General features: G+C 51.0%; 9 protein-coding genes across 9 annotated transcripts; 5 read left to right on the top strand and 4 right to left on the bottom strand.

The window, feature by feature from the left end:
• Positions 1–223: 223 nt before the first annotated feature.
• Positions 224–2,211, top strand: N7443_001345 (exonuclease V; the record flags this gene model as incomplete). The annotated part of the gene is made up of 2 exons (XM_056881401.1): positions 224–661; positions 727–2,211. 2 exons carry the CDS (start codon positions 224–226, stop codon positions 2,209–2,211), a joined length of 1,923 nt encoding a protein of 640 aa, XP_056746639.1.
• Positions 2,212–2,361: 150 nt separating this feature from the next.
• On the bottom strand, positions 2,362–3,839 carry N7443_001344 (heme-dependent oxidative N-demethylase family protein; the record flags this gene model as incomplete). Its single annotated transcript, XM_056881400.1, has 5 exons — positions 2,362–3,127; positions 3,196–3,319; positions 3,373–3,425; positions 3,481–3,583; positions 3,635–3,839. The coding sequence occupies 5 exons, from the start codon at positions 3,837–3,839 to the stop codon at positions 2,362–2,364; spliced, it is 1,251 nt and encodes a 416-aa protein (XP_056746638.1).
• A 613-nt stretch (positions 3,840–4,452) lies between these two features.
• Positions 4,453–6,403, bottom strand: N7443_001343 (dolichyl-P-Man:Man(6)GlcNAc(2)-PP-dolichol alpha-1,2-mannosyltransferase; the record flags this gene model as incomplete). Its single annotated transcript, XM_056881399.1, has 4 exons — positions 4,453–4,710; positions 4,761–5,555; positions 5,614–6,286; positions 6,348–6,403. The coding sequence occupies 4 exons, from the start codon at positions 6,401–6,403 to the stop codon at positions 4,453–4,455; spliced, it is 1,782 nt and encodes a 593-aa protein (XP_056746637.1).
• Positions 6,404–6,586: 183 nt separating this feature from the next.
• On the top strand, positions 6,587–8,539 carry N7443_001342 (RNA-binding snoRNP assembly protein NAF1; the record flags this gene model as incomplete). Its single annotated transcript, XM_056881398.1, has 1 exon — positions 6,587–8,539. The coding sequence occupies one exon, from the start codon at positions 6,587–6,589 to the stop codon at positions 8,537–8,539; it is 1,953 nt and encodes a 650-aa protein (XP_056746636.1).
• A 294-nt stretch (positions 8,540–8,833) lies between these two features.
• N7443_001341 (U4/U6-U5 snRNP complex subunit PRP3) lies at positions 8,834–10,570 on the bottom strand (the record flags this gene model as incomplete). Its single annotated transcript, XM_056881397.1, has 1 exon — positions 8,834–10,570. One exon carries the CDS (start codon positions 10,568–10,570, stop codon positions 8,834–8,836), a length of 1,737 nt encoding a protein of 578 aa, XP_056746635.1.
• A 260-nt stretch (positions 10,571–10,830) lies between these two features.
• On the top strand, positions 10,831–16,039 carry N7443_001340 (DNA-directed RNA polymerase I core subunit RPA190; the record flags this gene model as incomplete). The annotated part of the gene is made up of 4 exons (XM_056881396.1): positions 10,831–11,015; positions 11,084–11,578; positions 11,642–14,387; positions 14,447–16,039. 4 exons carry the CDS (start codon positions 10,831–10,833, stop codon positions 16,037–16,039), a joined length of 5,019 nt encoding a protein of 1,672 aa, XP_056746634.1.
• A 467-nt stretch (positions 16,040–16,506) lies between these two features.
• N7443_001339 (TFIIH/NER complex ATP-dependent 5'-3' DNA helicase subunit RAD3) lies at positions 16,507–19,063 on the bottom strand (the record flags this gene model as incomplete). The annotated part of the gene is made up of 4 exons (XM_056881395.1): positions 16,507–18,300; positions 18,359–18,475; positions 18,525–18,981; positions 19,047–19,063. The coding sequence occupies 4 exons, from the start codon at positions 19,061–19,063 to the stop codon at positions 16,507–16,509; spliced, it is 2,385 nt and encodes a 794-aa protein (XP_056746633.1).
• A 303-nt stretch (positions 19,064–19,366) lies between these two features.
• On the top strand, positions 19,367–24,617 carry N7443_001338 (ubiquitin-protein ligase RKR1; the record flags this gene model as incomplete). Its single annotated transcript, XM_056881394.1, has 7 exons — positions 19,367–19,666; positions 19,720–20,113; positions 20,170–21,895; positions 21,948–22,789; positions 22,840–23,256; positions 23,313–23,686; positions 23,745–24,617. The coding sequence occupies 7 exons, from the start codon at positions 19,367–19,369 to the stop codon at positions 24,615–24,617; spliced, it is 4,926 nt and encodes a 1,641-aa protein (XP_056746632.1).
• A 167-nt stretch (positions 24,618–24,784) lies between these two features.
• On the top strand, positions 24,785–26,005 carry ppm1 (protein C-terminal leucine carboxyl O-methyltransferase ppm1; the record flags this gene model as incomplete). Its single annotated transcript, XM_056881393.1, has 1 exon — positions 24,785–26,005. One exon carries the CDS (start codon positions 24,785–24,787, stop codon positions 26,003–26,005), a length of 1,221 nt encoding a protein of 406 aa, XP_056746631.1.
• Between the last annotated feature and the right edge of the window lie 421 nt (positions 26,006–26,426).

The raw sequence follows: 26,426 nt of genomic DNA, 5'->3' as shown, positions 1-26,426 counted from the left end.
TATACCAAGCTTAGACGATTATTATAGATTTCATTTCTCTCGCTTTCAATTCAATGATAGATCTGTAGAGTGTATAGACAACGATGCGACCAATAGTGAGGCGGGAATTCCCAATGCAGTTACCTCATCTGTTCTCGCGATGACGCATTCCGCGTCTTCCTCAACGCGAATCCCTCAACTTCTCATACCATACAGGAAATGAGCCCCTTCCACCGTCGCAGGCATGTCCTGCCCACCGCAAGGGTCTCAGCCTGAGGATCCAGACTCCAGTGACTACGGATCTGACTTCACGCCCGACGTAGAGGACTTGCTGAACGAGCTGCTCTCGAAAGCCGTCGCGGAACACGCGACCGTCGCCACTCTTACTTCCACACCGAATCCTACCGTCCCCTTGATCGAGGACGCACTTGCAGTCTCTACACCTGACCCCACTGATATCGAACCTCCACAACCGGCTATCCTCGCGGCGCTCGTCGCGGACATTGAAGATGGCGTTGAGGATCCCCGCGGCGTCCGAGTGCCTAAAGTGCTGGGCTGGGAATCGTCTCGTTCGCCATGGAATCAGTCAAATCAGCGAACGTGGACTAGGTCCACGTCCAATGTTATGGCGGGGAGATCAAGTCAGGATGCAATCAACAGGAATAGTCCGTCTGGTATGAGTGTCCTCAAATTTCTCAGCTTGGGTCATGTGGTTGATGTGTCAGGCTAACATGGGGATATCCGAAGCGTTTAGTGGAGCATCCCAGTTCAAAGGAAGGTAGAGAACGAGAACGAGAGCGCATGGCAATGCGCGAGCGCGAATGGACACAACATGAGCAGGCGGATGCTACGGTAGATCCTCGATCACCTGTAGAACGCTTCCGACGACCGCCTCATAAGGCCTTTTCCGTGACGGATCTCGTCTCGCCTGCATGGTGTGAATTACAATATTGGTATACCTTGACCAAGCATGGCAGGAAGAGGAGGACTTCTGCTATGAAGAAGGGGAGTGTCGTGCACAAGACTCTTGAGGACGAGATATACACGACTGTTCCTGTGGACATTACTACCAGGGAGGATGCTTGGGCGCTGAGGATATGGAATGTGATCCAGGGATTGCGCATGCTACGTGAGTTTGGCGTCACCCGCGAGCTGGAGATTTGGGGCTTGGTTGATGGAGAGTTGGTCAATGGGGTTATTGATCAGCTGTCTTATGAATGCCCCGATTCAGAGCTTGAGGCTACAGCGTCTAGCCACTATTCAAAAGCGGCAACATCGCGGGCTGCCTTGCCGGAGTATCAGATGTCCCTATCTGACTTCTTGTTGTCTTCCTCACAGGGTGGAAAAAGACTCTCGGACCTAGGCCAAGAAGAGCCCATGGTAGACGCACCGGTTGAAGAAAACTCGCCGACCGTCTATAATTTGCCGAGAATCTATATGACCGACGTCAAGACTAAAGCGAGTGGCTCGGTTCCCACGGTTAAGAGCACGTCTTTCCGTCCCACTCTTCTCCAATTACAACTCTATTATCACATGCTTAATCGCCTTATCACGAGCGACGATGTTACGATGGACTTGCTTGCGGCACGCTATGATCTGGATCCAGAACGGCATTTTACTGAAGCTTTTATCTCTGAAGTCGGCGAACTGAATGACGAATTCTTCGACACAATGTCTTCCCAGGAATTTGACATTGATAGCCCACCTACCCCAGAAGATGCAAGAATGGTTTCTCAAGGCTCCGAGAGTGGCTCAAATCTTCCAAAATCTAGCCAGGGTTCAACTAGCATTCTTTCGACTCATGGCACTTTGTCCAGTCTATGGGGCTACATGAAAGACCAAATCCGCCTCACTTTTCTTCCATCGATCCCAACAACGGAACCTGTGGCCCCTTCTATCCCTTCACATACCCAGCCAGAATTACTCGCAGAATACCCCACACTCCTATCACCAGTTCTAACGGCTCGGTATCTGTCCTCGGCTCCCACTGCCGATCTCGAGCGTCGAGTTCTGGGCAGCAGGTCCTTCCTCTATGATCCTGCAACCATGACATCCTATATCGATGATCAGATGGAGTGGTGGCGTGGCTCGCGTGACCCTCGCGGCGTCAACATCATGGATGCATGGAAATGTCGCATCTGCGAGTTTCGTGACGAATGCTCCTGGCGCCAAGAACGGGAGTTGGACTACGCAAGACGCAACAGCAGACGAGCTTCTGCCTTTGCTGCCTGAGACGAACCACACCATGTAGCATTGGCAATGTTCAAACTCCCTGCTCTCATTCACATAGACACGTTAACTACTAGGGCAAGGCCGACCCGTTCATATTCTGCACCATAATTCATGTACAATATAAAAACATAGAAACAAGGCTATGCAACATCAAAGAGGATAACTCCGAACATCATCCTCCTTTTCAATAGCCAACCCACTCTCAACCTGCTCCTTATGCTTCTGATCCAAATACTCCAACAACACTTCCTCGTACTTCTCCTTCCCCTTATACCTAGAAACATCATCCCCCCAACTCCGAATTGCAGACGCCAACCGCCCAGGTACAAACGGCTCCTTCACAATGTCTGTAATCGGCTCGAAATACGTCCGAATCGTAAACACCACAGCCCCAGTTTTAGGCAACCGTCTCAAACTCTGCCTCTCAGATCGGAAAAAGTGATTTTCAATAGCCTTATTCTTCTCCGCCGTACTCCATGATACCAGCTCTGCGTCTTCAGGCCCGATACTGTGCGACCACGCTAGACTATCATCAACCTGAATGAAGTAATTGTTTCGTACAACGGGCTCTTCGGGAGTCAGTCTGCGGAAGAAGTTCATCATTCCCTTCTCCAGTTTCTCTCGGTACTGAGGCACGTCGCCGGATGTGTGGATTTCTGATAGTCGCATGCCAAATTTGTCGCTTAGACGCCAGAATCCGGCGAGGAGGATTGCGCCGGCAAGGAGGTAGTATTCGCCGTCGGCACGCTCGAACATCAGCGCGAGGTCGTCTTGGACTAGACGTGCTGCCATTGCCATTGGGTCTTCGGCAAGTGGGCGTTGGGTTATGTTGAAGGTTTCATTGGTCACCGTGTTGGCTATTCCCGTAGGGGTCTTTTGGAACATAGTTGGGTAGCGCTCGGGAAGGTATTCGCATCTGAGACGTGCTTTAGCTTTCTTTCGGTATACCGGGTCTCAGGGAGCTTTAGTCAGAGAGGTACTTACAGTTCCTCTAATAGCTCAATGGCTCCATTCATTGCTTCTGGCGCTGTACCGTAGCATTTATCGCCACGTTCTTCTAGACGCTTCTTCTTGTCGGCGTGGTATTTGAGATAGTGGTTGTCGAGCTCTGGATGAAGACATTAATTGGCATTCGATACTGCCGCTTATGAGAAAGCGTACCGATCCATTCGTTCCATTTCATGCTTCGGAGACCTAAAGTCACAAAGTATTTTCTGGTAAATGTTAGAGGTGGAATTCTAGACCAGGAGTTGATTGAGATTGACTAACGGGCCATATCTGAAAGGCCGATACGGGATCGGCTTGGAGGTGTGGACATCCCAGTCCGGGTATGGTGGTGCAGTTGGTCTCTTGAAGTCAGATGCAAGCCATGCTATTGATCATGTTAATGTAAGACGGTTATATGTAACGAGAATTTACTTACTGCCCGGCACTCTTGCGACTTTTCCTCTTGAAGCCGGCTTCTCTAGATCCGGCGTCGCAGCTCTAGTCGTCTGACCGGAAGCCATCCATCTCTGGGAAACACGAACAACGAGCCATGCAAAAATATTCAGAATGAGGAAGACGCCGACAACCTCTTTGGTCGGGGCTATAGAGAGGAGAGTTCCCCGGAGGGTCTCGGTCGTCATGATAATAGCTGTTACAGAGAAGGTGTTTTTGGACAAGGGAAGTATAGGTGGAGATGTTGCTTATTTCATGGATTCATGGATCCAGTCGCATACCTTGGGGCTTTCCGGTTAAAGCGAATCAAGAAGAGCAATATCCAGATAGTAGGATCAACGTATGATGGCAACGACTGACGATAACAATTCTTATCAGAGAAACAAGACCGATAACCACCGATTCTCCGTCGAGCTGCCCTTCTCGTTAGCCCGATGCGAGAGGGCCTCTTACTCCACCGAGAATGAGGCATAGTAGCCGTTTGGGTATCTGCGTCGCGGGGTCTCAAAAAGAGGGGGCCTCCCCATCGTCTAGATCAAGCGATTGGATCCGGGGCGGCATGTAACCAGACACTGTGAGCCTATGGAAGGCACTACTCACATATGGAAGGTATTACTGCCACCGAGAAACCAGAAGTTTGATTGGGTTATCTGCAGGGAGGGGTTGCTTATCATTCGGAGGGATTTCTTCTCCCGATCGGGTAACGCGAAACTATGGACTTGTTCCCCGGATTTCAGCCATAGAATGTGATGAATGAGTATATCGTTCATTTGTTACAGTCTTCACCTCAAACTATACTATCTAGACAATGGTGGCGTCGGCTCGCCGTTGCAGGAGGCAGTATTGTCCCCACTTCCGTTGGAACTGCGCGGGTATGAAAGGAAGGTTGGGAATCCAGATCAACCGACCCAGTAGTCCCGTTTCAGACGAATCGAGGAAGCTCTGACATGATACAGTCTCCCATTGGGACCCGTCGAGCACGTGATGAGGTTCCAAATCAGTCGCCGGGCGACTAGGAAAGTAGGTGTCCACCAGGAAAGAGCATTGTGAGATATCGGTCTGTTTGGTTGATTAGCACGGGAGAGAATGAAATGACAAGCTACACATACATATTTGCTGGGATCTTCAATGTTCAGGTCGTTCATGCCAGATGGAATCTGGGAGGCACCGTCTAGCCGAGCAAGATAGCTCGGCGCATCTGGGAACTCACCAGGGAGAAGACCTCGGAACTCGCTTCGGATAAACTTGGCGCGCATATCGTGCGGGAGGAAATATGAAGACGGGAAGCGATACCATTCCTTGCCAAAGCACACGGAAGTTCCTGTTTCAGCCACATTCACCTGCTGCAATGGCTCGAAGACTTTCAGTGGCGCGTTATATGCGGTCACCATTCCCAGAATACGCAGTATACCGGCATTGAAAGCCACCAGGATGACCGCCATGACTGCAGCGAGTTTCAATTTCGCCGGCACACGACCAATAAGTTCCTTGGGGTTACCAGAGCCGAGATAGCTCAAGATCGTGTGGAATGCGAGGGCCGCGTTGAGAGCCAGGAATGGATATACCGGGTACATGAACCGCTCCTCTTTGTGAGGCTGGATGGTGAAGATGGCAAACCACATGTAGAACGGCGCGACCAGCGTGATCGAACGGAACAGCGCCTGGAAAGACGTACCGGAAGAGCGGAACACACTTTGGATGAGAAGAAGGGGAGCGGACAGCATGGCCAACACAAACCAGACATTGAAGTTCAAGAGCAGGTTTCGGATATAGAAAGTCCATGGCTCTGTGCCAAAGATTTCAGGTCCTTTGTCTTCGCCACCAAACACATTATAGGCGACAATGTTCCAGGGCACCAGAGCAATCTTGTTGAAGAAAGCGTAGTCGACCGCAACTTCGAGGACCTAAAACTGTTTAAGCAGAGGTACGAACAATCAACGTGGTTACAAGTTTAGTCCTCACCATGATGGAAAGACACCTAACAGCACCATCGAACATCTTGACAAAGAGTGATCCAACGGACCCAGAGATCAAGCAAATGATGATCTCCTCGGCAAGAAGAGGCACGACGAGGGCACCAGCAAATGGCCAGCCAACAATTGCACCAAGGCCAAACCACATAATTCCCTGCGCCGTCCTCGGTCCACCTTTGAATTCCAAGAAAGCCGCCAGACCAAGCATCGATGTGTACATGGTGAAAGTGGACGGCAGGAAGGCTGTCGAGGCGTGGAACACACCCGGGCTGAACACCGTGATCATCAGGAAGATGAGGCCGATGCGGGGGTTGAGGGATCGACAGATCGCAGAATACAATCTGGTTTGGCAGGCAGCACAGAAGACAGCAAGGAAGAACCGAATCGTATAGAATTCAGCAGCCTTGGTATGAACCATCAATGATGCTAGCTTCCCCACTACGGCATGAAGCGACACGTAGAGCCAGCTTCGGATGGAGTATGTGGGCGAATACTCCCATGTTTGCAGGCCGTATCCATGATCCAGATAGTGTGCAGGTTCCCAGAAGTTGAACACCTCATCGCAGTCCTGGATAGGCGAGAAAAATGCTGCTAGGCCATTGGCGACAAGACAGAGGTAGAGGGCGACATTCAACGGGAGGTAGAAAGGAGGCGTAGGAGGGCTAAAGAGAAGTATTAGCTATAGACCAATTCAGTCCCAGCCCCAATCATCTCATAACATACCGAGCTTTTGTGCGAGGTTGGGCAGGCCCCGATGAGACTCTCTCAGGTTCGGCCATCGTTGCGTGTTGGAGATGTTGAAGAACACGATAACGCGATAACGCGATAACGAAAGCTTGTCCGGCGACCGCAACGGCAACTTTGGCAGATCCGAAAAAAAGTTCCCGCGCCGCTTTTTTCTCTGGCTTCTCTCTACCGCAACAGTCCTCGAAAATTTCTCTTGGTACTCCGTTGTCTACATAATGAGTGATCATCAGAACCCTTCGAACGGGTCTGTGGACTCTGGCGACGCCCCTCCATTCAAAAAACCCTGTATGATGGATACGCCACCCGTCGGCACTTCCGACGAGGCCAGTGATTTCTACAACACTCCCGTGGGGTCAGGGACTCCTGTGATGGAATCGAGCGACCTTGCGAATGCGACTACTACTGAAACTGTACCTACCTCCGAGCCTGCCCCGACGATCCCCGGACTCGGCCTTGTCAGTCCCGCCGTTCAGTCTACAAACGAGCCGATCATGCAGGAAACCAATGTTTGCGCTGCCAACCAGGGAGGCGATATACCCACAGAGCCCGAAACTGCACACGCAGAGGCTAAGGACTCTGCTGCTACTTCCGAAGCCATGGACGTCGATATGAAGGACGAGCAGACCAAAACCGAAAATGCGAATGAAACCTCCGCTGCGCCAGAGGATAACAAGAAACAAGAAGAGGGGGAGGAGGAGGAGGAGGGGGAACATCCAGAATGGGAGGAAGACTCTGACCCGTATGTTTCGTCCTCAGACAGCTCGTCCTCAGACTCCTCCGACAGCGACGATGAGGACTACCCCATTCTGAGCCCCGAAGAACAGGCCCGCATTCTGATGCTTGCCGAAGGCGGATCTGATGATGAAGGCGACGGCAAGGGCAAGAGCGGCGGTGTCATTCGTTCGACTAACGAGGTTGTGGAAGACGTCCTGCCAATTCCGGAAATCACGATTACTCCCGAGATGAAGGTTGTGCTGCTTGGAAGAATTCAAACTGTCATTGACAATGCGGTCCTAATTGAAGCCAATACCTCTGGAGAATACCAAGTCCTCGAGTCGGGCTCTTTGCTCTGCTCCGAGAACCGCGAAGTCATTGGCGTTGTGGCCGAGACTCTTGGCAGAGTCGAGAACCCTCTGTACACTGTCATGTACTCGACCGCCGAGGAAGTGCAGAAGCGAGGAATCGTCAGAGATATGTCTGTCTTCTACGTGGAGAGCGAGTCTACCTTCGTTTTCACACAGCCACTGAAGGGCCTGAAGGGAAGCGATGCCTCGAACTTCCACGATGAGGAGATTGCCGAAGACGAGATCGAGTTCTCTGATGATGAGGCCGAGGCTGATTACAAGAAGAGACTGAAGCAGAAGCGTCAGGAAAGAAAGGAAGCCAGAGGTGGCGGTGCCGGGAAATTCAAGAGAGAAACCCCCGGACCATCCAAACTGAGCCAAAGCGAACTCAACTATGACAATGAAGAAGGTGAGGATGGTTACACTCCTCTTGCTCGCCCTAAGAACCTGCACGAGATGATGGGTGCCCGTGAGGCGCCAATTGAAGGGAACGAGCGTGGACCTGCTTTCCGTAGCGAAAGAGGCCGTGGCCGAGGCAATGACCGTGGCCGTGGGGGTCGTGGAAGAGGCGGCAGAGGCCGCGGAGGCTCCCATGAAAGAGATCAGGACCGCCGCCCTCAACACCAGCAGAGTGGCAGCTCGAACTACGCTCAGCCAGCAGCAGCTCCTCAACATCAGCCTTCAGGATACAGCCAACCAGCCTACCCGCCTCAGCAGCCTCAGCAGCCTGTCTACGGAATGCCTCAGTCATTTGCGTACCCACAGTTTGCGCCGCAGCAGGGACAGTACCCCCAGGGTCAAGCCCCGACACAATTCCCCTTCCAGTTCCCCTTCCAGCCACAGGCCTTCTCTCAACAACCCGCCTTCCAGTCGGTCCCTCAGGGTGCGCACATAAACCCTCAATTCTTCCTTGCCGCATTGCAACAACAACAACAGCAGCAGCAGCAGCAGCAGTACCAACAGCAATACCAACAGCCTCAGCAAACTCCTGCTCAGGGCCAGGGGCAAAACCCGGCTATGAACTTTGATCAAGTCAAAGCCCAGCTGGATCTGCTGCGGAATTTGAGCAACCAGAACCAAAACCAGGGCCCACCTCCTTCTTAGGTTCTCGCGGTCGAGTTTCTTTTTTTTGTCGGCATGATCTCAATACCAGACATTTGCATAGGAGCGGGGTTAACGTGTTTTTCTACGGATTTTATATAAAAGTTATGGTTAGGCCTCTTATGAGATCTCAGGGTTCGTTATTGTATCAAGGATAGAGTACATATTGGTTGCATGAAATGTATGGATCGCACAAGGGCTATGAAGAAGAATGAGACGAGCTTTGGCTGATTTCTTGTAAAGCAAATCGGAATAGTAAGGCATAGTCTTAGAAGCATCGTGTAGTGTCGGGGTATATTAGAACTCGGCTGGCTTTGCGCTCTTAGCCATAGTCCAGAAATTCTCCATTTTGGATCGGGTGAGAGTCTCCCTAGCAGCCGAGTCGGATTCGCAGACTCTAGCTCCGAGCCATCTCCTGAAAGCGCGGTTCTTGGCCTGACCCTCCCAAAGAAGAGTGCATGTGTTGTGACTGAAGTCGCGTAGTTCGCCCTTGTCGTCTTCAGTAGACAGCCACAGGGGCTCGCCTTCGCTTTTCTCATTGGGAGCACCCGGCCCGGGATTCTCGGTCCAATCGATTCGGTTGAGCATCAGCTTGCGATAATTCTTGATGGAATGTTTACCGCCCTCAACAATCACCAAATTGAGCTTTGGATGAATGATGCAGATTCCTGTCAAAGCATTCTGCTCAGCGTTCTTGCTGATCTTGAAACGATTTCGGCCGCTCGCCAGATTGTCAATTCGGTAAACAGACGTGTGAATTCCGAGTTCGGCATCCTTCTCCTGCTGTCTTGCCAGCTTCTCGTGCCGTTGCTCGTTGGTCAACTTGCGTTCTTCGTTCATGATCTCGTGTGCCTCTTTGCGGTCCGCAATCTCCCTGGTCACACGAGCCTCCACGGCCGTAGGATCTTTGACGGCTTGTTCGCCCAGAACCCGCATCAGGTTAGACTTCTTGACCTTCGGGGGCGGCGCCGGCTCCAGACCCAGTCTGATCTTTGCTTGCTGCTCTTTCAGATCTGCCATGCGGCGCTGTCGACGAATCTTCGCCTGTTCCTTTGGTGTCAAAAACATGGGTTTTTGAACGGGCTGATGCTTTTCTTGCGGCGGATCGAGGAGCACAGGATGTTGGATATAGCGAGTAATGATAGTATCAGGGGTGTCGATCTTGAGGTTTGCCTGGTCATCAATGGCGGTATAAGAATCACCATTGACCAGACCCTCGTCCCACCATTCAATAGCCGGTGGAGCCGATACAAGATAGTTCTTTTCCACATCCATGTCCTCGTCAATACCGGCTTGGCGTGCTCGCTCAGCGATACGCTTCTTCATAGCCTCCAACTGCGCCTGACGGCGCAGGGCCGCTGCCTGCTGGATATATTTGCCCTTCTGGTTGAACACGAGCTCTCGGGTCTGACGAGGCTTTGCAACAGTAGCCTTCGGACCGAGACTAGGGTCGAAGTAGGGGTTGTTTTTGATTTCCTCGATTGATGGCCCGGACAAATCGAGTCGCTTTTTGTTGGACAAGTCCTTCCCTGGCTTGTATTGCTGGCGACCCCTCCCACTACGGAACTCTAGCGGAGCATCGGAAAGCAGCGCAGGATGAAGACCGACGTCGAGACCTCCGCGAGCCTTGGATAGACCATCATCATCAAAACCGGCGGGTTGCTGGGACGGAGGAGGAGCGGGCGGCCGTTGCGGTGGTGCATTGGCTCTTCCAGTAGCTGCCGCCACTCTGGCCTTCATTTGTTCCAGTCGAGACATCGCGGGACTCTGGGCCGGTGGTGTCGGGCTGGGACTCGCCTCTGTCGGAGGAACGGGGGGTTTCGCGCCGCCATGCGCGGCTTGCAAGCGTGCGCGCACAGCTTCTGCCTTGGCTCTGGCTTCAGCTACCATCTTTGCGATATCGACCTTCCCGGAGGCAACTCCTCCTTGAGCTGGCACTGGCGATCCATCGTTGGAACGGGTCCTTTTCTGAGAATTGCTGCCATCATCCTCGGGATGAGGCCGCTTCAGCATATTGCCCAAGCTGTCCGCCATGGAACTGTAATGAGGACTCAGTCCTCTAGATATGAGTGACTAACAGGACAAGGAAAGTCGTGCAGCTGCCAATGATTCTTTAGGTGATGATTCAACGTTAGTCGCGGATACCCAAAATGAGGTGAGCGGTGGAGTCGGGCAGAAAAAAAAAGTTGCTCGAATAGTTTCGCTCATCCGCAACCCGCAACGTTGGAGACTTTTTACAGAAGTCGACTTCGCACCGCCAGCGTTTTCTGTCGCTCCCGGAGCTGCAGGACACAATGGCGACCTTCACCCGCCCAGTCCCCTCGAGTGTTGCCGGGGTGGATTTCACCGTTTACTCCGATGCAGAGATCAAAAAGCTATCAGTGAAAAGAATTCACAATACTCCGACTCTGGACTCTTTTAACAACCCAGTCCCTGGTGGTCTCCAGGACCCTGCTATGGGCGCATGGGGCGACCATATGTAAGTTCTTAGCTTTATGAAGACTTTTTTTCTCGTGCAATCATCTGACAACGATTCGTGATGATCAGTTGCACTACTTGTCGACAGAACTCTTGGTCGTGTACCGGCCACGCCGGCCACATTGAGCTTCCTGTGCCCGTCTACAACGTCACATTTTTCGATCACATCTACCGTCTGCTTCGCGCACAGTGTGTTTATTGCCACCGTCTTCAGATGTCCCGCGCAGATGTCAACCTCTACACCTGCAAGCTGCGCCTTTTGCAGTATGGTTTGACCGAAGAAGTCGCCGAAGTTGAACTCCTTGGATCTAAAAAGGCCGCCAAGTCTGGTCCTAAGAAGGGTAAAACAGACGACTCAGACGATGAGGAGGATGACGACGAGACCATTATGGAAAAGCGCATTGCCTATGTCAACCGCAGCATCTCAGAAGCCAAGAAAGACGGCCGACTGGAGGGCTTTATGACCGGTGCAAAGAACCCCATTGCCGCAGAGCAAAGACGAGAACTGGTCAAGACTTTCCTCAAAGATATCAACGGCAACCGGAAATGCTACAACTGCAGCGGGTATGTTCCCGAATAACTCAAAGCTTTTGCGATTTTCAGTCTTTAATTTGGAATTTGGTACAGAATTACTCCTGCCTATCGAAAGGACCGTTACAACAAGATTTTCCGGAAGGCTCTGCCGGAAAAGTCCAAGCTCGCCATGCTCACCGGCGGCTTCCAAGCCCCCAACACCTTGATCATGCTCGACCAGGAGAAGAAGCACAAGCCCGAAGTAAACGGAACCCGAGCTGGAAGTGTTGTGTCCGAGGTTCACGGCGCCGAGGAAGAGATTCTCCGTGGGGCTGCTGTCACAAAGCAGACAGCGCAAGCTGCGTCCGGCCAGGAATTCATGACTTCCTCGGAGGTCTACAGTGCTTTGAGACTTCTTTTCGAGAAGGATGGCGAGGTTCTGCAACTCGTTTACAACTCTCGGCCCGCACCGAAGGGGTCGAAGATCGTGTCTGCGGACATGTTCTTCATCAAGAACCTTTTGGTACCACCGAATAAATACCGCCCCGCTGTTCAGCAAGGCCCTGGCGATGTCATGGAGGCACAGCAAAACACTCCCTTCACCAACATTCTAAAGCAATGCGATCTCATCAATCAGATCAGCAAGGAGATTCAGAATGAAGAAGAGAAGGCCCTGTCTCGTGCGCGCACTTACAGTGATCTTCTTCAGGCCATCATTCAGCTCCAGGATCATGTCAACGGATTGATTGATCGCGAGCGAACTGCTGTGACCGGTGCGGCCATCGCAAACCTGCCCAATGGTATTAAGCAACTTCTGGAAAAGAAGGAGGGTTTGTTCCGAAAGAACATGATGGGTAAGCGTGTCAACTTCGCTGCCCGTAGTGTTATTTCGCCCGACCCGAACCTTGAGACAAATGAGATTGGTGTGCCGCTTGTCTTCGCGAAGAAGTTGACATTCCCTGAGCCTGTGACAAACCATAACTTCTGGGAGTTGAAGGAAGCCGTTATCAACGGACCTGATAAGTACCCAGGTGCTGCCGCGATCGAGTATGAGACTGGCCAAGTTGTCAACCTGAAGTTTAAAAGTCTGGATGAGCGCACAGCCCTTGCAAACCAATTGCTTGCGCCCTCAAACTGGCGCATGAAGGGCTCGCGCAACAAGAAAGTCTACCGCCACCTTACCACCGGCGATTACGTCTTGATGAACCGTCAGCCCACCCTCCACAAGCCTTCTATCATGGGTCACAAGGCTCGTGTGCTCCCCAACGAGAGAACTATTCGCATGCACTACGCCAACTGTAATACTTACAACGCCGATTTCGATGGTGACGAGATGAACATGCATTTCCCTCAAAATGAGCTCGCTCAAGCTGAGGCACGTATGCTAGCAGATGCTGACCACCAATACTTGGTCGCCACTTCTGGCAAGCCTTTGAGAGGTCTTATCCAGGATCACATTTCCATGGGTACTTGGTTTACCTGCCGTGATTCGTTCTTCGACGAGGAGGACTACCACCAGCTTCTTTACAATTGCTTGAGGCCCGAGAACTCGCACATTGTCTCAGATCGCATCGAACTGGTGGAGCCTGCTTTCATCAAGCCCAAGTATCTCTGGACTGGCAAGCAGATCATTACGACAATTCTCAAGAACATCAAGCCCGAGGAACATGCCGGACTCACCCTGAAGGGCAAGTCTTCTACCCCTGGTAACCGATGGGGAGACAACAATGAAGAGGGTGACGTTATCTTCAAGGATGGAGAGTACTTGTGCGGTATTCTCGACAAAAAGCAACTTGGTCCGTCTGCTGGGGGTCTCATTGATGCCGTGCACGAGATCTACGGCCATACCATTGCTGGAAAGCTGATGAGTATCCTTGGCCGACTTCTCACCCGCTTCTTGAACATGCGGGCTTTTACTTGTGGTATTGATGATCTTCGTTTGACCAAGGAGGGTGATCGCATTCGAAAGGAGAAGTTGAGCACTGCCTCTGCCATGGGTCGTGAGGTTGCTCTGAAGTACGTCACTCTGGATCAGACTTCCGTGCCTGACCAGGATGCCGAGCTGAAGCGCCGATTGGAAGACGTGCTTCGCGATGATGATAAGCAGAGCGGTTTGGATAGCGTTTCTAACGCCAGATCTGCCAAGCTGTCTTCTGATATCACCAGTTCTTGTCTCCCTGCTGGTCTTGCCAAGCCTTTCCCCTGGAACCAGATGCAGTCTATGACTATTTCTGGTGCCAAGGGTTCCGGTGTTAATGCCAACTTGATTTCCTGCAACCTGGGTCAACAGGTCTTGGAAGGTCGTCGCGTGCCGGTCATGATCAGTGGTAAAACACTGCCATCGTTCCGGGCCTACGAAACGCACCCTATTGCTGGCGGTTATGTCTCTGGCCGTTTCTTGACTGGTATCAAACCCCAGGAGTATTACTTCCACGCCATGGCCGGTCGTGAAGGTCTGATTGATACCGCCGTCAAGACCTCCCGTTCAGGTTATTTGCAACGTTGTTTGATTAAGGGTATGGAGGGCTTGAGAGCCGAGTATGATTCCTCTGTTCGCGAGTCATCCGATGGTTCGATTGTCCAGTTCTTGTACGGAGAGGACGGTCTCGATATTACTAAGCAGGTTCATCTTAAGGACTTCGCTTTCCTGGCTGAGAACCATATCTCCGTCTCGAAGCAAGTTTCGTCCGAGCTGTACCACAAATTGGCCAAGGAGGAGGTTTCGGAATGGCACAAGGACGCAATGAAGCAGGTCCGCAAGACCGGAAATCTTGATTGCAAAGATCCCGTTCTGGCTCGCTATCCCCCCGGAGGCAACTTGGGCAGTACATCTGAGGCATTCGCCCAGGATCTGAAGAAGGTACGCATGATATTTTTGTCACTTGTGGAATCTAATGCTAACAATTACATTTTCTATAGTATTGGGAGACCAACCCCGATGGCTTGCTCAAGGACAAGAAGAAGAATATCGAGGGTGTGGTCACCAGGAAGACTTTCGATGCTTTGATGAACATGAAGTACATGAAATCTATCATCGATCCTGGCGAGGCCGTCGGTATTATGGCCGGTCAATCTGTTGGAGAGCCTTCCACGCAAATGACATTGAACACCTTCCATTTGGCTGGTCACTCCGCAAAGAACGTGACTCTGGGTATTCCCCGACTCCGTGAAATTGTCATGACTGCTAGTGCCACCATCATGACGCCAACAATGACTCTCCTTTTGAACGAGGGAATCCCTAACGCTGATGCCGAGCGTTTTGCCAAGGCTATCAGCAAGCTCACTGTTGCTGAGATTGTTGATAAGGTGCAAGTCAGCGAGCGCATTGGCGCTGGCCTTGGCCACTCCAAGGCCAAGATCTACGATATCGACATTTCCTTCTTCCCCGTCGACGAGTACTGCAAGGCGTATGCCATTGAAACCAAGGATGTGCAGAACGCCCTGCAAAACAAGTTCATTGCTCGCCTGGTGAAGCACACCAGGACCGAACTGAAGAAGCGCAATGACGATAAGACCGGCAAGAAGGCTTCCACTTCTCAGCCCGAGATTGGTGTCTCTGTTGGCAAAGTTATCGACGGCCCAAGTGGCCCTGACCGCGAGGCTGAGCTTGCTGACGATGACAACGAGGATGATGAGGACGACGCCAAGCGCGCCCGCGGGGGTCAGAACCGGAGCAATCAGGTGTCTTACGAAGGTCCCGATGACGACGAACAAGACATCATTCACCGTCAAGACACGCCTGATGAGGATGACGACGAGCCTGAGAACGTTCAAGCCAGCCGTAATGTGGACATGGACGATGACTCGGACTCGGACTCCGACGACGAAAGCGCCACGAAGAGCAAGAATATCGAGGACGATGTCAAGAGCAAGTTCGAGGAGATCACCAAGTTCAAGTTCGACCCCAAGAAGGGTACTTCCTGCAACGTCCAGTTGCAGTATGACATCGAGACCCCCAAGCTGCTGCTCCTTCCTATCGTTGAGAAGGCTGTTCGCGAAGCCGTGATTCAGTCCGTTCAAAAGATTGGCAACTGTGTCTACGTTGAGGCCGACCCGCTGAAGGAAGAGCCTGCCTGCGTCATGACCGATGGTGTCAACTTGATGGCCATGCGTGACTACCAGGACATCATCAAGCCGCACTCTCTGTACACCAACTCGGTTCATGATATGCTCAATCTCTACGGTGTTGAAGCCGCGCGCGCCACCATCGTCCGCGAAATGGATGCCGTTTTCAAGGGTCACTCTATCTCCGTCGACAACCGTCATTTGAACCTGATTGGTGATGTGATGACTCAGTCTGGTGGCTTTAAGGCCTTCAGCCGTAACGGTCTGGTCAAGGATTCCACCTCGCCATTTGCTCGGATGTCTTTCGAGACCACTGTTGGCGCTCTCAAGGACGCTGTTCTCGAGAGAGATTCCGATAACCTCCAAGGCCCGAGTAGCAGAATCGTTGTCGGTCGTTCCGGTACCGTTGGAACCGGTGCATTTGACGTTCTTGCTCCTGTAGCATAGTCGGTTTCTTGTTGGAGTTGTTTCGCATTTTTTTTGTGCTCTATCACCTGTATATTTTCCTGCGATTGTTTGTATCCTGAGATCTTGTTCCATTTTGCCATCTTGACGTGTCGATGATCTGGAGTTCTTGTTCAGCGGAACACAAAAGTGCCTGTCCCTGTTCATATCAGCATATCTTCTAGTAAAATAGAGTTCTATTACTATTCACTTCATCGAGCTCATATTTCTTCAAGCTTGTAGGGTTATATGACCGTCCTATGGGGCCAGGTTCTTTATAATACAAATGAGATGTTTTGAGTAAGATTTATGGATTAAAATTTTTGGTCCGGTATAATTAACACCTCTCCATGCTATGTTGTTTCCGTATTTCCATGCCTTTTGCCCAAACGCCCCTTTTCCTTGCCAGTCCACCGCGGCGCCGGTATATACCCTAGAAAAAAAATGAACATGAAAAGAAGGGCGGTTTACTACGCGTCGAGCATCATCATGTCCTGATCAATGTCGTCGTCATATTCATCATCAACGGCTTCGAATGCCGACGAAGTGACAGCATCCATTTTGTGCCCATTGGTGTGTTCTTGTCTCATCATCCGATCTTCTTCGATTTTGCGTTTTGCCTCGTGACGTTCAATGTCGGCCAAGCTCCAGGTGGAAATACCTTCCTGGTCCTTGGACTTAAAAGGCTGAGCCATGGTGCGTAAGAAGTTCTTCGCATTCGAGACAGCCATGTCTGTGCTGAGATTTGTTTCGCTGTCCAACATTGCCTGATTGATCCACTTCGGCAATTGAGGTCTCTTTCTTTCGAATCGACGGTCTGCCAACACCATGACTCCGTAATCGTCTTTGCCTCGAAGCACGCGACCCAGGCATTGTGCCGCGTGTCGCATTGCGTCGAAAGACAAGAAATCGTTCTCTCGGATGCGATAGTTCTCTCGAAGGAACTCAAGGCGGGCCTTCAGAATGCGGGATTCTGTGTACTGGAATGGCACGCCAATGCACAAGACTGCACGGCCATAGTGATGGTCGAAATCGATCCCCTCGGACACCTTTCCCCGGGCGACACAAAAGAGAATCGCTCCACGTCCATTGCAGCAGGCGGTCCGGTAGGTTTCCAGGGCGAGTGAGGATTCCTGAGCATCAGGGGTTTCCACAAGAATCAATTTGTAGTTCCAGATTTGATCCAAAATGCCCATACCCTGCCACATACTAATGATGGACTCCATGTACAGGTAGGAAGGGAAGAAAACGACAACGCCATCAGGAGTGACGCGTGAAAACTCGGTGACAAGTGTTCCGTAGTTTCGCACCACACCAGGATCGTTACGGATGCCGAAGGAGGACGACACCTGAGCCTGATCAGAGCCTCTGGTAACGATCATCGGCAGGAATGACCGTCTTGCCAAGGTCATACTGTACGACTCCTGCATGACAGCCGTGAACCCGAGCATCTTCGGGTACATCTCCAATGGAGACAAAGTTCCCGAAGTGATAATAACGGAGCTAAAGCGGTCGAAAACAGGCTTAATGGCAATGGCAGCATCTAAGCATGTAAAATGTAAGATTGGATTCGGCACTGTTGCCGCTTCGGATTCGAATGGCTCGAGGATGAGAACGAAACCCTTTTCATAAGTTGCGACGAGTGTTGCGAAAGTGGCAATTTCTTGAAGCGGCTGATAATCCTCGATATTTATCAACTCGAGAGTTCGCACGAGTGATGTTAGGCGTTCTGCACAGAAGCGCAAGGGTTTTCGTTCGATGTAAGTGAGATCCTTCAAATGTGTCAAGAAGGAGGGCGGTGTTTCCGAGATAGTATGCGTCACTTTCATCCGAGTCTTCAAGTATTCAATGAAACGCTTTAAGAAGGAGATAAAGTGCTCCGCCCGGCGGATGTTTCCTGGAACCGCTTCCTTGAGCAGGTCATCTGGTAGCACCGGGTTCGAGATGAACTGATCCTCTTCGCGAGCTTGTTCTGCCTGCTGCAGCCCTTCCACGAGCTTCGAATATTCGTTTTGCAGTTTTTCGGCATCCGTGCTCTTCATATCTTCAATTTTGCGTTCTAGGTTGGATGCGCCTCGAGTAGCTCTGCGGAGAACATCCTCGCTGATGTCGATACTAAGCGACTCGATGCAGACGTTGTCAATATTGTGCGCCTCATCGAATACCACGATACAGTCCTTTGAGAGTTCTCGAGATACTCGTTCGGCGATTTTCGGATCGAGAAGGTAGTGGTAGGAGTAGATGATGATGTTACAGTAAGGCATCTAGGCGATTGCGTTAGTACCGAAACAGAGCCGTTTGTCATGCCAGCAGATACCATACCATCCGACGGACAGAGAAATAAGGACACTGCTTATGTTCCTCTCCATATCGTAATATACCGTCGAGAGTAAAGACGCCCGGGGGGACGAGATTATGCGGTTCGAGAAGGTCAAGATTCTGATGTTTGTTAGAATACTTCAACGGTCACGGAAACGGCAATACAAACGTCATGGTAAACGCAAAGGTCAACGTCTTCCCCGCGCTCCTTCTTCTCCTTCACAAAGCCGGCTGTCAAGCTTCTGCATCTCGCGTCGACTACAGTACCACTCTTCTCTCGTTTCACGGAAGGGTGTAGACACAAGTTCTTTCGACTGGTCAGTCCGAGGCCGCGAAACTCTTCTTCATGTCCAAGTTCAGTTGCGCGGTGCTTCATCAACGCCTTCAACTCCGCCAACGCCTTTTCGATCTCGGACATCGTTCGCGAGCAGTAAATGAGCTTCCTGTGCTCCGGATAGTGTTGTTGGTAGGCGACGATCAGCGAGAGAAGAGAAACCGTCTTGCCTGTTCCAGAGGGCATCTCCAGAACGCAGTGACCCCCGACATCGAGGGTCTTCTTGAGATCGCACATGTAGGCATATTGCTCGGGGTAGATGCGCGGGTACGGGAACAGCACCGGAAGATCACTGAGAAGACGCAGAGGTTAGTTGGGAGCTCAATAATAGGTGCGCGCAAAAGGATGGGGCCGTACTCGATGAAGAACTTCATGGTGGCTGATGTCCCCGAAGAAGCAGAGCGAAGAAAAGACAGAGACGAGCTCCGATTTGATCATTGCTGTCCCAAAGGGGAAAATACATGAGTCATGTGATTTCTCTATCGGGTGTCCGCCCGCCTTGATATCACTTTCTCTCTTTGTCAGTTCTCAACATTCACTGTGACGAGAGGTATAATCAGATCACCGAGGGATTGCTGCATACTTGTACACCCTGTCCAAGATCAATTTCTCTCTCCGGAGTTGGGCTGGTCGAATTTCGAGGCTCCCCCGCTATTCACAGTGACCTCATACCCCCCATGAGCAAAAAGTTCAAGTCGCAGGCCTCCAGCAGTCGTGCTGCTGCCAGCGCCTTTGGATCTTTTGGTGGGTTCTCCAGTGCATTTGGTAGTGATGGCCGAGAGCCGTCTGCCCTCACATACATTGCGGAACCGCCGGATCTCTCTCGCATTTCGGACCAGCATTTGGTGATCGCATTCAAAAACCTGTCGAAGAAAGATGATATCACACGAACAAAGGCTCTGGAAGAACTCAAGGAGCATATTGCTTCCGTGGAAAAGAACAACGGGACTCTGGATGATGGCTTTTTAGAGGCATGGGTATGTGCCTCCTCATCTATAGCGGCAGCGGAAATTAAAGCTCATATTTGCAGGTGAAAATATATCCTCGAGCTTCAATTGACCTCTCTCGACGGGTCAGACAATTGGCTCATCTTATTCAAGGCTCAATTGCCAGTCTTGTTGGCAAACGAGTTGCGCCTTATCTACCAAAGGTTGTGGGAGCGTGGATCGCAGGACTCTACGACAATGATCGACCAGTCCACCGCTCCGCGTTGGAGTCTTTTACTAAAGTGTTCTCGACCGAAAACAAGAGAAGCAATGTGTGGAAGGTGTTCCAAGGCTTTATATTAGATTTCGTGGACGATGTCCTTCTTCACCAGACGGTCTTGACATTGAGTGATGAACGGACTGTGAAAAGGGATGATGCCGAGGCAAAATATGCGCGTGTCGTGGGAGCTGCGCTTATGCTCTTCAATCGCATCTTAGGTATCTCCAGCTATCTTGTCCAGCGATGCGACTAAATAACTGACAATATTGTCCAGGCAATTCCGCAGATGAGGAATTACAGAAAAACCTTCCCGAGATAGAGAACCTCCTGGCTAGCAAATCTCTTTGGGCTTTCTGCAGCCATGAGGATCCGTTTGTCCGCCGATCTGCATATATTCTGCTGCGATCAGCTGTGTCCCGAGAGCCTGCTTGGATAGACTGGAAGGCTGTTAGTTCTGCTGTCATCGGAAAATCACTTTCCATTCCCCAACTGGGCTCAGCCTCTGAATTGTCTGAAACCCTGCTGCTTTTGACCTCATCAAGACCCTCCGTGTGGACAGACGATTACTCCGGCAAGACTTCTGCATCCAAGAGACTTCGACAATACATCCAAAAAGGCTCCCAAGGAGGCCATGCAAATTTCTGGTCAAACCTTGATCAGTTGCTCCGAATTTTGCCCCAAGAGGTGCTCGCCGGAGCTGACAAATCATCTACTGCTGAGAAATTTACTTTTGGCAGTGCAGTGACCATCACAGAAGCCCTCCAGGAAGGCCTCAACTCTAGGGAAGAGCCTCGTCAAAATCTCACTGTTGGATGGAAATCTTACATTGAGATTGGGACCTGGCTTGTATCTCTTGTGCCCCAGGAGCAGAGAGCAGAGTTTATCCAGAACAGGCTTTCCCCATTGGTTGTACAGTATGTGCGCCCTGAGTCTAATCAGGCCCAGTGGTCACTTCCTCTCCAATCAGGCGAAGGTATTAGTGCTGATTGTCTTGCCCTTTTATCCTCCCACGAGCACACCGAGGAGTTACAATCCATGTGGACAAAGCTTTCGGACGAGCTACTCGAAACTGTGAAGTTATCATCACCAGAACAATCTAAGGACTTCCAGTTATCTCAGGACGCGATCTGCGTGCAATCAAAGCGTCTCTTTGCTTTGGAACCTGCCCTTCTCTCGCGGGTTGCAGAAACCAAGAATGAGGCACAGGTGCAGGCGATCTTCCAGAAATCAAACTTGTCCCTTCTGGAGGGTTGCTTGCAGGTCCTACGTTCGCGCAATGGCAAACCCTATGGCGCTGCTGGAGTTGTACAGGAATGCGTTCGCAGCGTGCCCTCTGTTGCCCAAAGCTGCGAAGAGCTTGCTAAATTCGTTGAAAAGGATGCGCCGGAACTCCTGTTTTCGCCCTCAGCAGACCGCCTCATTGCAATTATGCTGGCATGCCGAGAGTGGGATGGGTTCGCTGCCAGCTTTGAAAACGTCGTCGAGCGGGCTATGGAGCTGGAGCCAGAGCATTCGAATACTGAGGTTCTCCAAAGTTTGCTCTCTGCGCTCAACTTCAATGAGATTGGGGATAAAGCTAAACTTACTTCCGTCGTCATGCGGGCTTTGAATGAAGCTTGTAAGGGTAGTCAATCTCACTGGCCGATTATCACTGCTGTTCTTCAAAACCAGACATCTCGAGGTGAATTGATGGATGGTATCTTCCTGTCGATCATTGATTCGCTGTCCCTGGATGAAACAGTGTTCAATGCCTTGGATGGGCTTTCTCACCTTGGAAAGACGGTACCTTCGGCCGTGCGTGAATTCCAAAGTGGAGCACACGGCTCTAAATTGACTGGGAAACTGTTATTCCTCACCGAGTCTCCCTCTGAGGAAGTGGCGCAGATGGCCGAGTCTATCATGAAGACATTCAAGGAGACTGTCGTTGGCGATACCAGCAATAAGTCGAAGATTGAGATCCTCCACCATGGACTGACCCATGCAAACGAGGAGTCATTATCGTATGTGATATCATACCTCCCGTGATCAAATTTTGTACTGACGACTTGCTAGAATCGAGTCTCTGATTGCCATTGCGGAGGAGCTGCTGCAAGGCCTTGAGTCGCACGAGGCTGCGTACAGCTTGAAGGATGTTTTGCCATCTCACCATGCATGGGAGGATGTGCTAGAACCCTTCCTTCAACTACCACCCCGGCCCTCGACAGCCATCACAAGTCCGCTGGGTGGTGCAGTCAGTTTGGTCCAACGCGATCTCTCCGATTCCTTCAAGGCCCTGTTGCTTGCTATCCCCCGAGACTCGGCACATTGCTCAGCTGCATTCCGTTTGGCAAGTTTCACGATTAGAATTATGTCCTCCGATGTTACCAAGAAACTGGACCAGGAGAGCCTTGAAACACTATTCTACTTCGTCCCCCTAGCCGTTCAATTAATTGATGATGACCTCAGTATTGAGAGCTCCAATGGAATTACAGGCCTAGAGCTAGCAGACCAACGTGAGGAATACCTGGAGGTTGTCTTCAAAGGGCGTCAGTTGGTCAGCGATTGGATTCGCACAAAGGAGTCAGTGGCTTCTTCAGACTTGACTGTTTCTTCTCTTCTGGTTTCCTTTTGGGAAAGCAAACTAGAGGCACTTAGCATGACCGCCTCCATCGATTATAGGATTGGAGAGGCATTTGTCAAGATCATGGCATCCGCAGATTCACTGGACAAGTCCAAGTCTGTTGATGACGTTGCCAAAATTTGCAGAGAGGCACGTACTGCCAACAGCATCCGCTCGGCGTCGTGGTTTGCTATCCTGCGAAGCTCGATACTATCCAACCCCGTTGGAAACCGAATCTGCAACGAGCTGATTGCTGATTCGACTGGGCTTAAGCCCCAAGATCCTTCCCCGAGTGGTATGTGTCCAAGGACAATCTACTTACGTCCATTTACTAACAATCCCTAGGATTGCGAAAGCTTGCACTTCTCAACATTTTGCTGTCTGGAGAAGAAGATGTCATCTCGACCATTCCAGCGCAGCGAGTGGTTTTCCTTGTCAAGCATCTGTTGGAATGCCTTCAGTCTGGCATCGAATCCTTCGGATTAAAGGCTGAAATTGTTAAGACACTAACATTTGTTATCCCTGGTATCGCTGAGCTCTTTGGATCCCATTGGGCAGATAGCATGGAGGTCTTGAGCACGATCTTGGAGGAGACCAATGGAAGCGAAGATGGGCTTCCACTGCTCGTGTCCTCTTTCAGACTTTTTGCTCGTCTTAAGTCCATGGCCGAGGGTGACGATAGCAACGATGATCTTCAGGATGCTTGGTCTGAGCAAAAGACTGGGTTATTCAACAAGCTGGCTTCCACCATTGGCAAGTTCGGTAAGAGTTTTAATCCAATTCTGAAGCTTTGCCATAAGAATTCTAACGCGGACCAGACTCATCAACCACGTTCCATCAACCTCGGGATGTCGCTGTTGACATTTTGCAACGCCTGATCAATGTTATTCCCATTGAGAAGCTTGAGGAATTCAGCGGAGTATTTGGTCTCTTGACGGCGCACAGCCGCGCTGTCCAACGCACCGCATACACTCTTCTTCATCGATATATCCCCCAGGTCCAAGAACAGGTATCCTTTGACGTGGCCCTATCCAAGACCGCAGTTAGTCTACCCGATGAACTTGTGTCTCTCCTACTTGAGACACCAACAATGAAGGGAGTATCGATGTCTTGGGGAGATGATAAGATGTGGACAAGTATGAGATCGTATCTCTTGAGCTGGAAGATAGTCTTTGATCACTTCTCCAATGCGGTATGCTATTCATTTCTCTCCAGGCGCTTGTTGGACCTCAAGCTAATATTTTTACTAGTCCCTGCCCGTCCAAGAGTACTACACAGCTAGTATCAAGGAGAATGACATTCTGATTCCGCTTCTGGAATTTACTTTTGACTTCCTTCAAAAGTCGCATGGGAAGATCGCAGACGCATCCAAGCTTGATGTGCTGTCCTTTGAGCCTGATCAGTCTGAAACCGCGGAAAAGGAAACCGAATGGCTTCTGATTCATTTGTACTACCTTTGCTTGAGACATTTGGCCAACATGACCAAGAATTGGTGGATCGACACCAAGAAACGGATCAAGGGACCGGTGGAAGCCTGGACCGAGAAATATGTGAGTGAAACCCTAGCCTTGGATAATCTTCATAACCAACACCATTTCCAGATCTCGCCCCTTGTGATCGGCGACTCTCTTCACGGTGTCACTGAGTGGGTTTCCACCCAAGATCCTGACGAGGAACGGGCTTTGAGCGTAAGAATTGCGCCCAAGACAGCTGAAATCATCGCCAGCATCCCCGTGGATGAGGAGTCACCGCCAGTCTCCATTTCAATCTCCCTCCCATCCGCGTACCCGCTTCACCCCGCCATTGTCGTCGGCCGCAGTCGAGTGCTTGTAGATGAGAAAAAGTGGAAGAGCTGGTTGCTAACCATCCAGGGCGTCATCATGTTTGCCAACGGCAATCTGGTTGATGGCCTGCTAGCATTCCGTCGCAACGTCCAGGGTGCTCTGAAGGGACAAAGCGAGTGTGCTATTTGTTACTCGGTCATCTCGACGGATATGCAGACACCGAACAAGCGCTGCGCTACGTGCAAAAACACCTTCCACTCGGTGTGTCTGTTCCGCTGGTTTAAGAGCAGCAACCAGAGCACTTGCCCGCTTTGCCGCAACAACTTTGTATATGTTTAGTTGCATGTGTTTAGTCTATAGATGATAGAACATTCAAAAGATACGACTTTATGTATGAACTATTACCCAGTGGAAACTTTTGAGTAGAGACACGAACTTTGGCGTGACGACATTCCACCGCGGGGCTTCCCCACCGAACTCCGAGCTTCCTCCATCTCACGTCCTTCATGGCTGCGCCTCGAATTCCCAACCTCAACACGCTCCGCCGAGGACGAGGCCGAGGTCGCGGAATAGGTAGCGCTGAAAATGGTCATGGTCACCCGACTAGCAAGGATCGTGTTGTGCAGGGCACCGACAATGACGCCAGCGTCTCCAGGATGAGCGCTGTCGAGCTGGGATATCTCGACGACCCATACGCAACAGCTTTTACACCTCCCGAATCCGCAACCAGAAGGTTTCCGATCATAAACAGAGGTCAATCCACCATAGAACCCCTCTACGGAGCAATTGCTGACTTGGACATCGGCCACACAGGGACTTACGTTCGCACCACCGCAATCGACCAGCTCGTCACCCGCTTTCTGGGTCCCTACTCTCCAGAATCCCCAACATGCAAGAAACAGATCATCTCGCTAGGCGCTGGCTCAGATACACGAATCTTCAGACTCTTCTCCAAACGCCAGCCCTCAGACATAATCTACCATGAGCTCGACTTTGCCGTCAACACGGCCACGAAGATTCGTGCGATCCGATCAACACCTTCTCTACAACGGGCACTCGGGCTCGATCCCTCTGTAGACAGCGTGACAGTCTCTGAATCAGGCAACGAGCTACACTCCCCTTCGTACCACATCCACCCTGTGGACTTGCGATCGCTGTCGGCGGGTGGCTCTCTTTCAGAAACACTTCCAGGCGTGGATACAAAACTGCCAACTCTGTTGATCTCAGAGTGCTGTCTGATATACCTTTCCCCAACTGAAGCTGCACAAGTAGTCTCTTTTTTTACCGAACATCTTTTCGGCTCATTGAATAAACCGACTGGAGCTGGACAGGACGCGCCACAAAGCTCGCAGACTCCTCTTGGCTTGATCCTATACGAACCAATTCGCCCGGACGACGCGTTCGGTCGCACCATGGTTTCTAACCTCGCGACACGAGGTATCCAACTCCAAACTCTCCATCGATACGCCTCATTGGAAGCACAGCGAGCACGACTACGCGAGCATGGGCTCGACAGTGGCCAGGCTACAGCTGATATCGATTTCATTTGGGAGCGCTGGGTCAGCGACGAGGAGAAAGAGCGTGTTGCCAGTCTTGAAATGCTAGATGAAATGGAAGAATGGCGTTTACTTGCGCGGCATTATTGCATTGCTTGGGGATGGCGGAATGGAAATGATGCCGAGGCGTTTGGTGGGTGGACAGCTATTGAAGCTCAACCAGGTCATTGATGTTTGAATGTCAATTTCATGAAGATATGAACATTTTTACCAAATCAACTTCCATGTGAACAATATAACACTATGCTCCTATCGCAAAGGGTCCTCTTGCGAAGTATCTAGTCTCAAGCGTCGCATCGTGTGAGCTAGTGGGAATTTTGTGTAAAGCCTCATTGTCTTTCCTTCAATAGATGATACTGTAAATAAAATTATCGAAATAGTGACTTCGACACCCAATGATTTCAAACTGAAGCGGATTGCATAGATCAAAAAATCAAAAAAGAACTCTCCCTCGGGGAATCGAACCCCGGTCTCCCGCGCTTATCGGTGTTAATGACAAGCGGAAATCATGACCACTAGACCAAGGAAGATGTGATAGCCGAGTTACTGCTCGGCCACTTGGGTGGTTGATGAAGTATCCAGAAGCGTATCA

The sequence above is a fragment of the Penicillium atrosanguineum genome (assembly GCF_028827265.1).
Source record: "Penicillium atrosanguineum strain IBT 20685 chromosome Unknown utg000001l_segment0_segment0, whole genome shotgun sequence".
NCBI lineage: Eukaryota > Fungi > Ascomycota > Eurotiomycetes > Eurotiales > Aspergillaceae > Penicillium > Penicillium atrosanguineum.
This window is presented reverse-complemented; position numbering and strand designations above follow the sequence as displayed.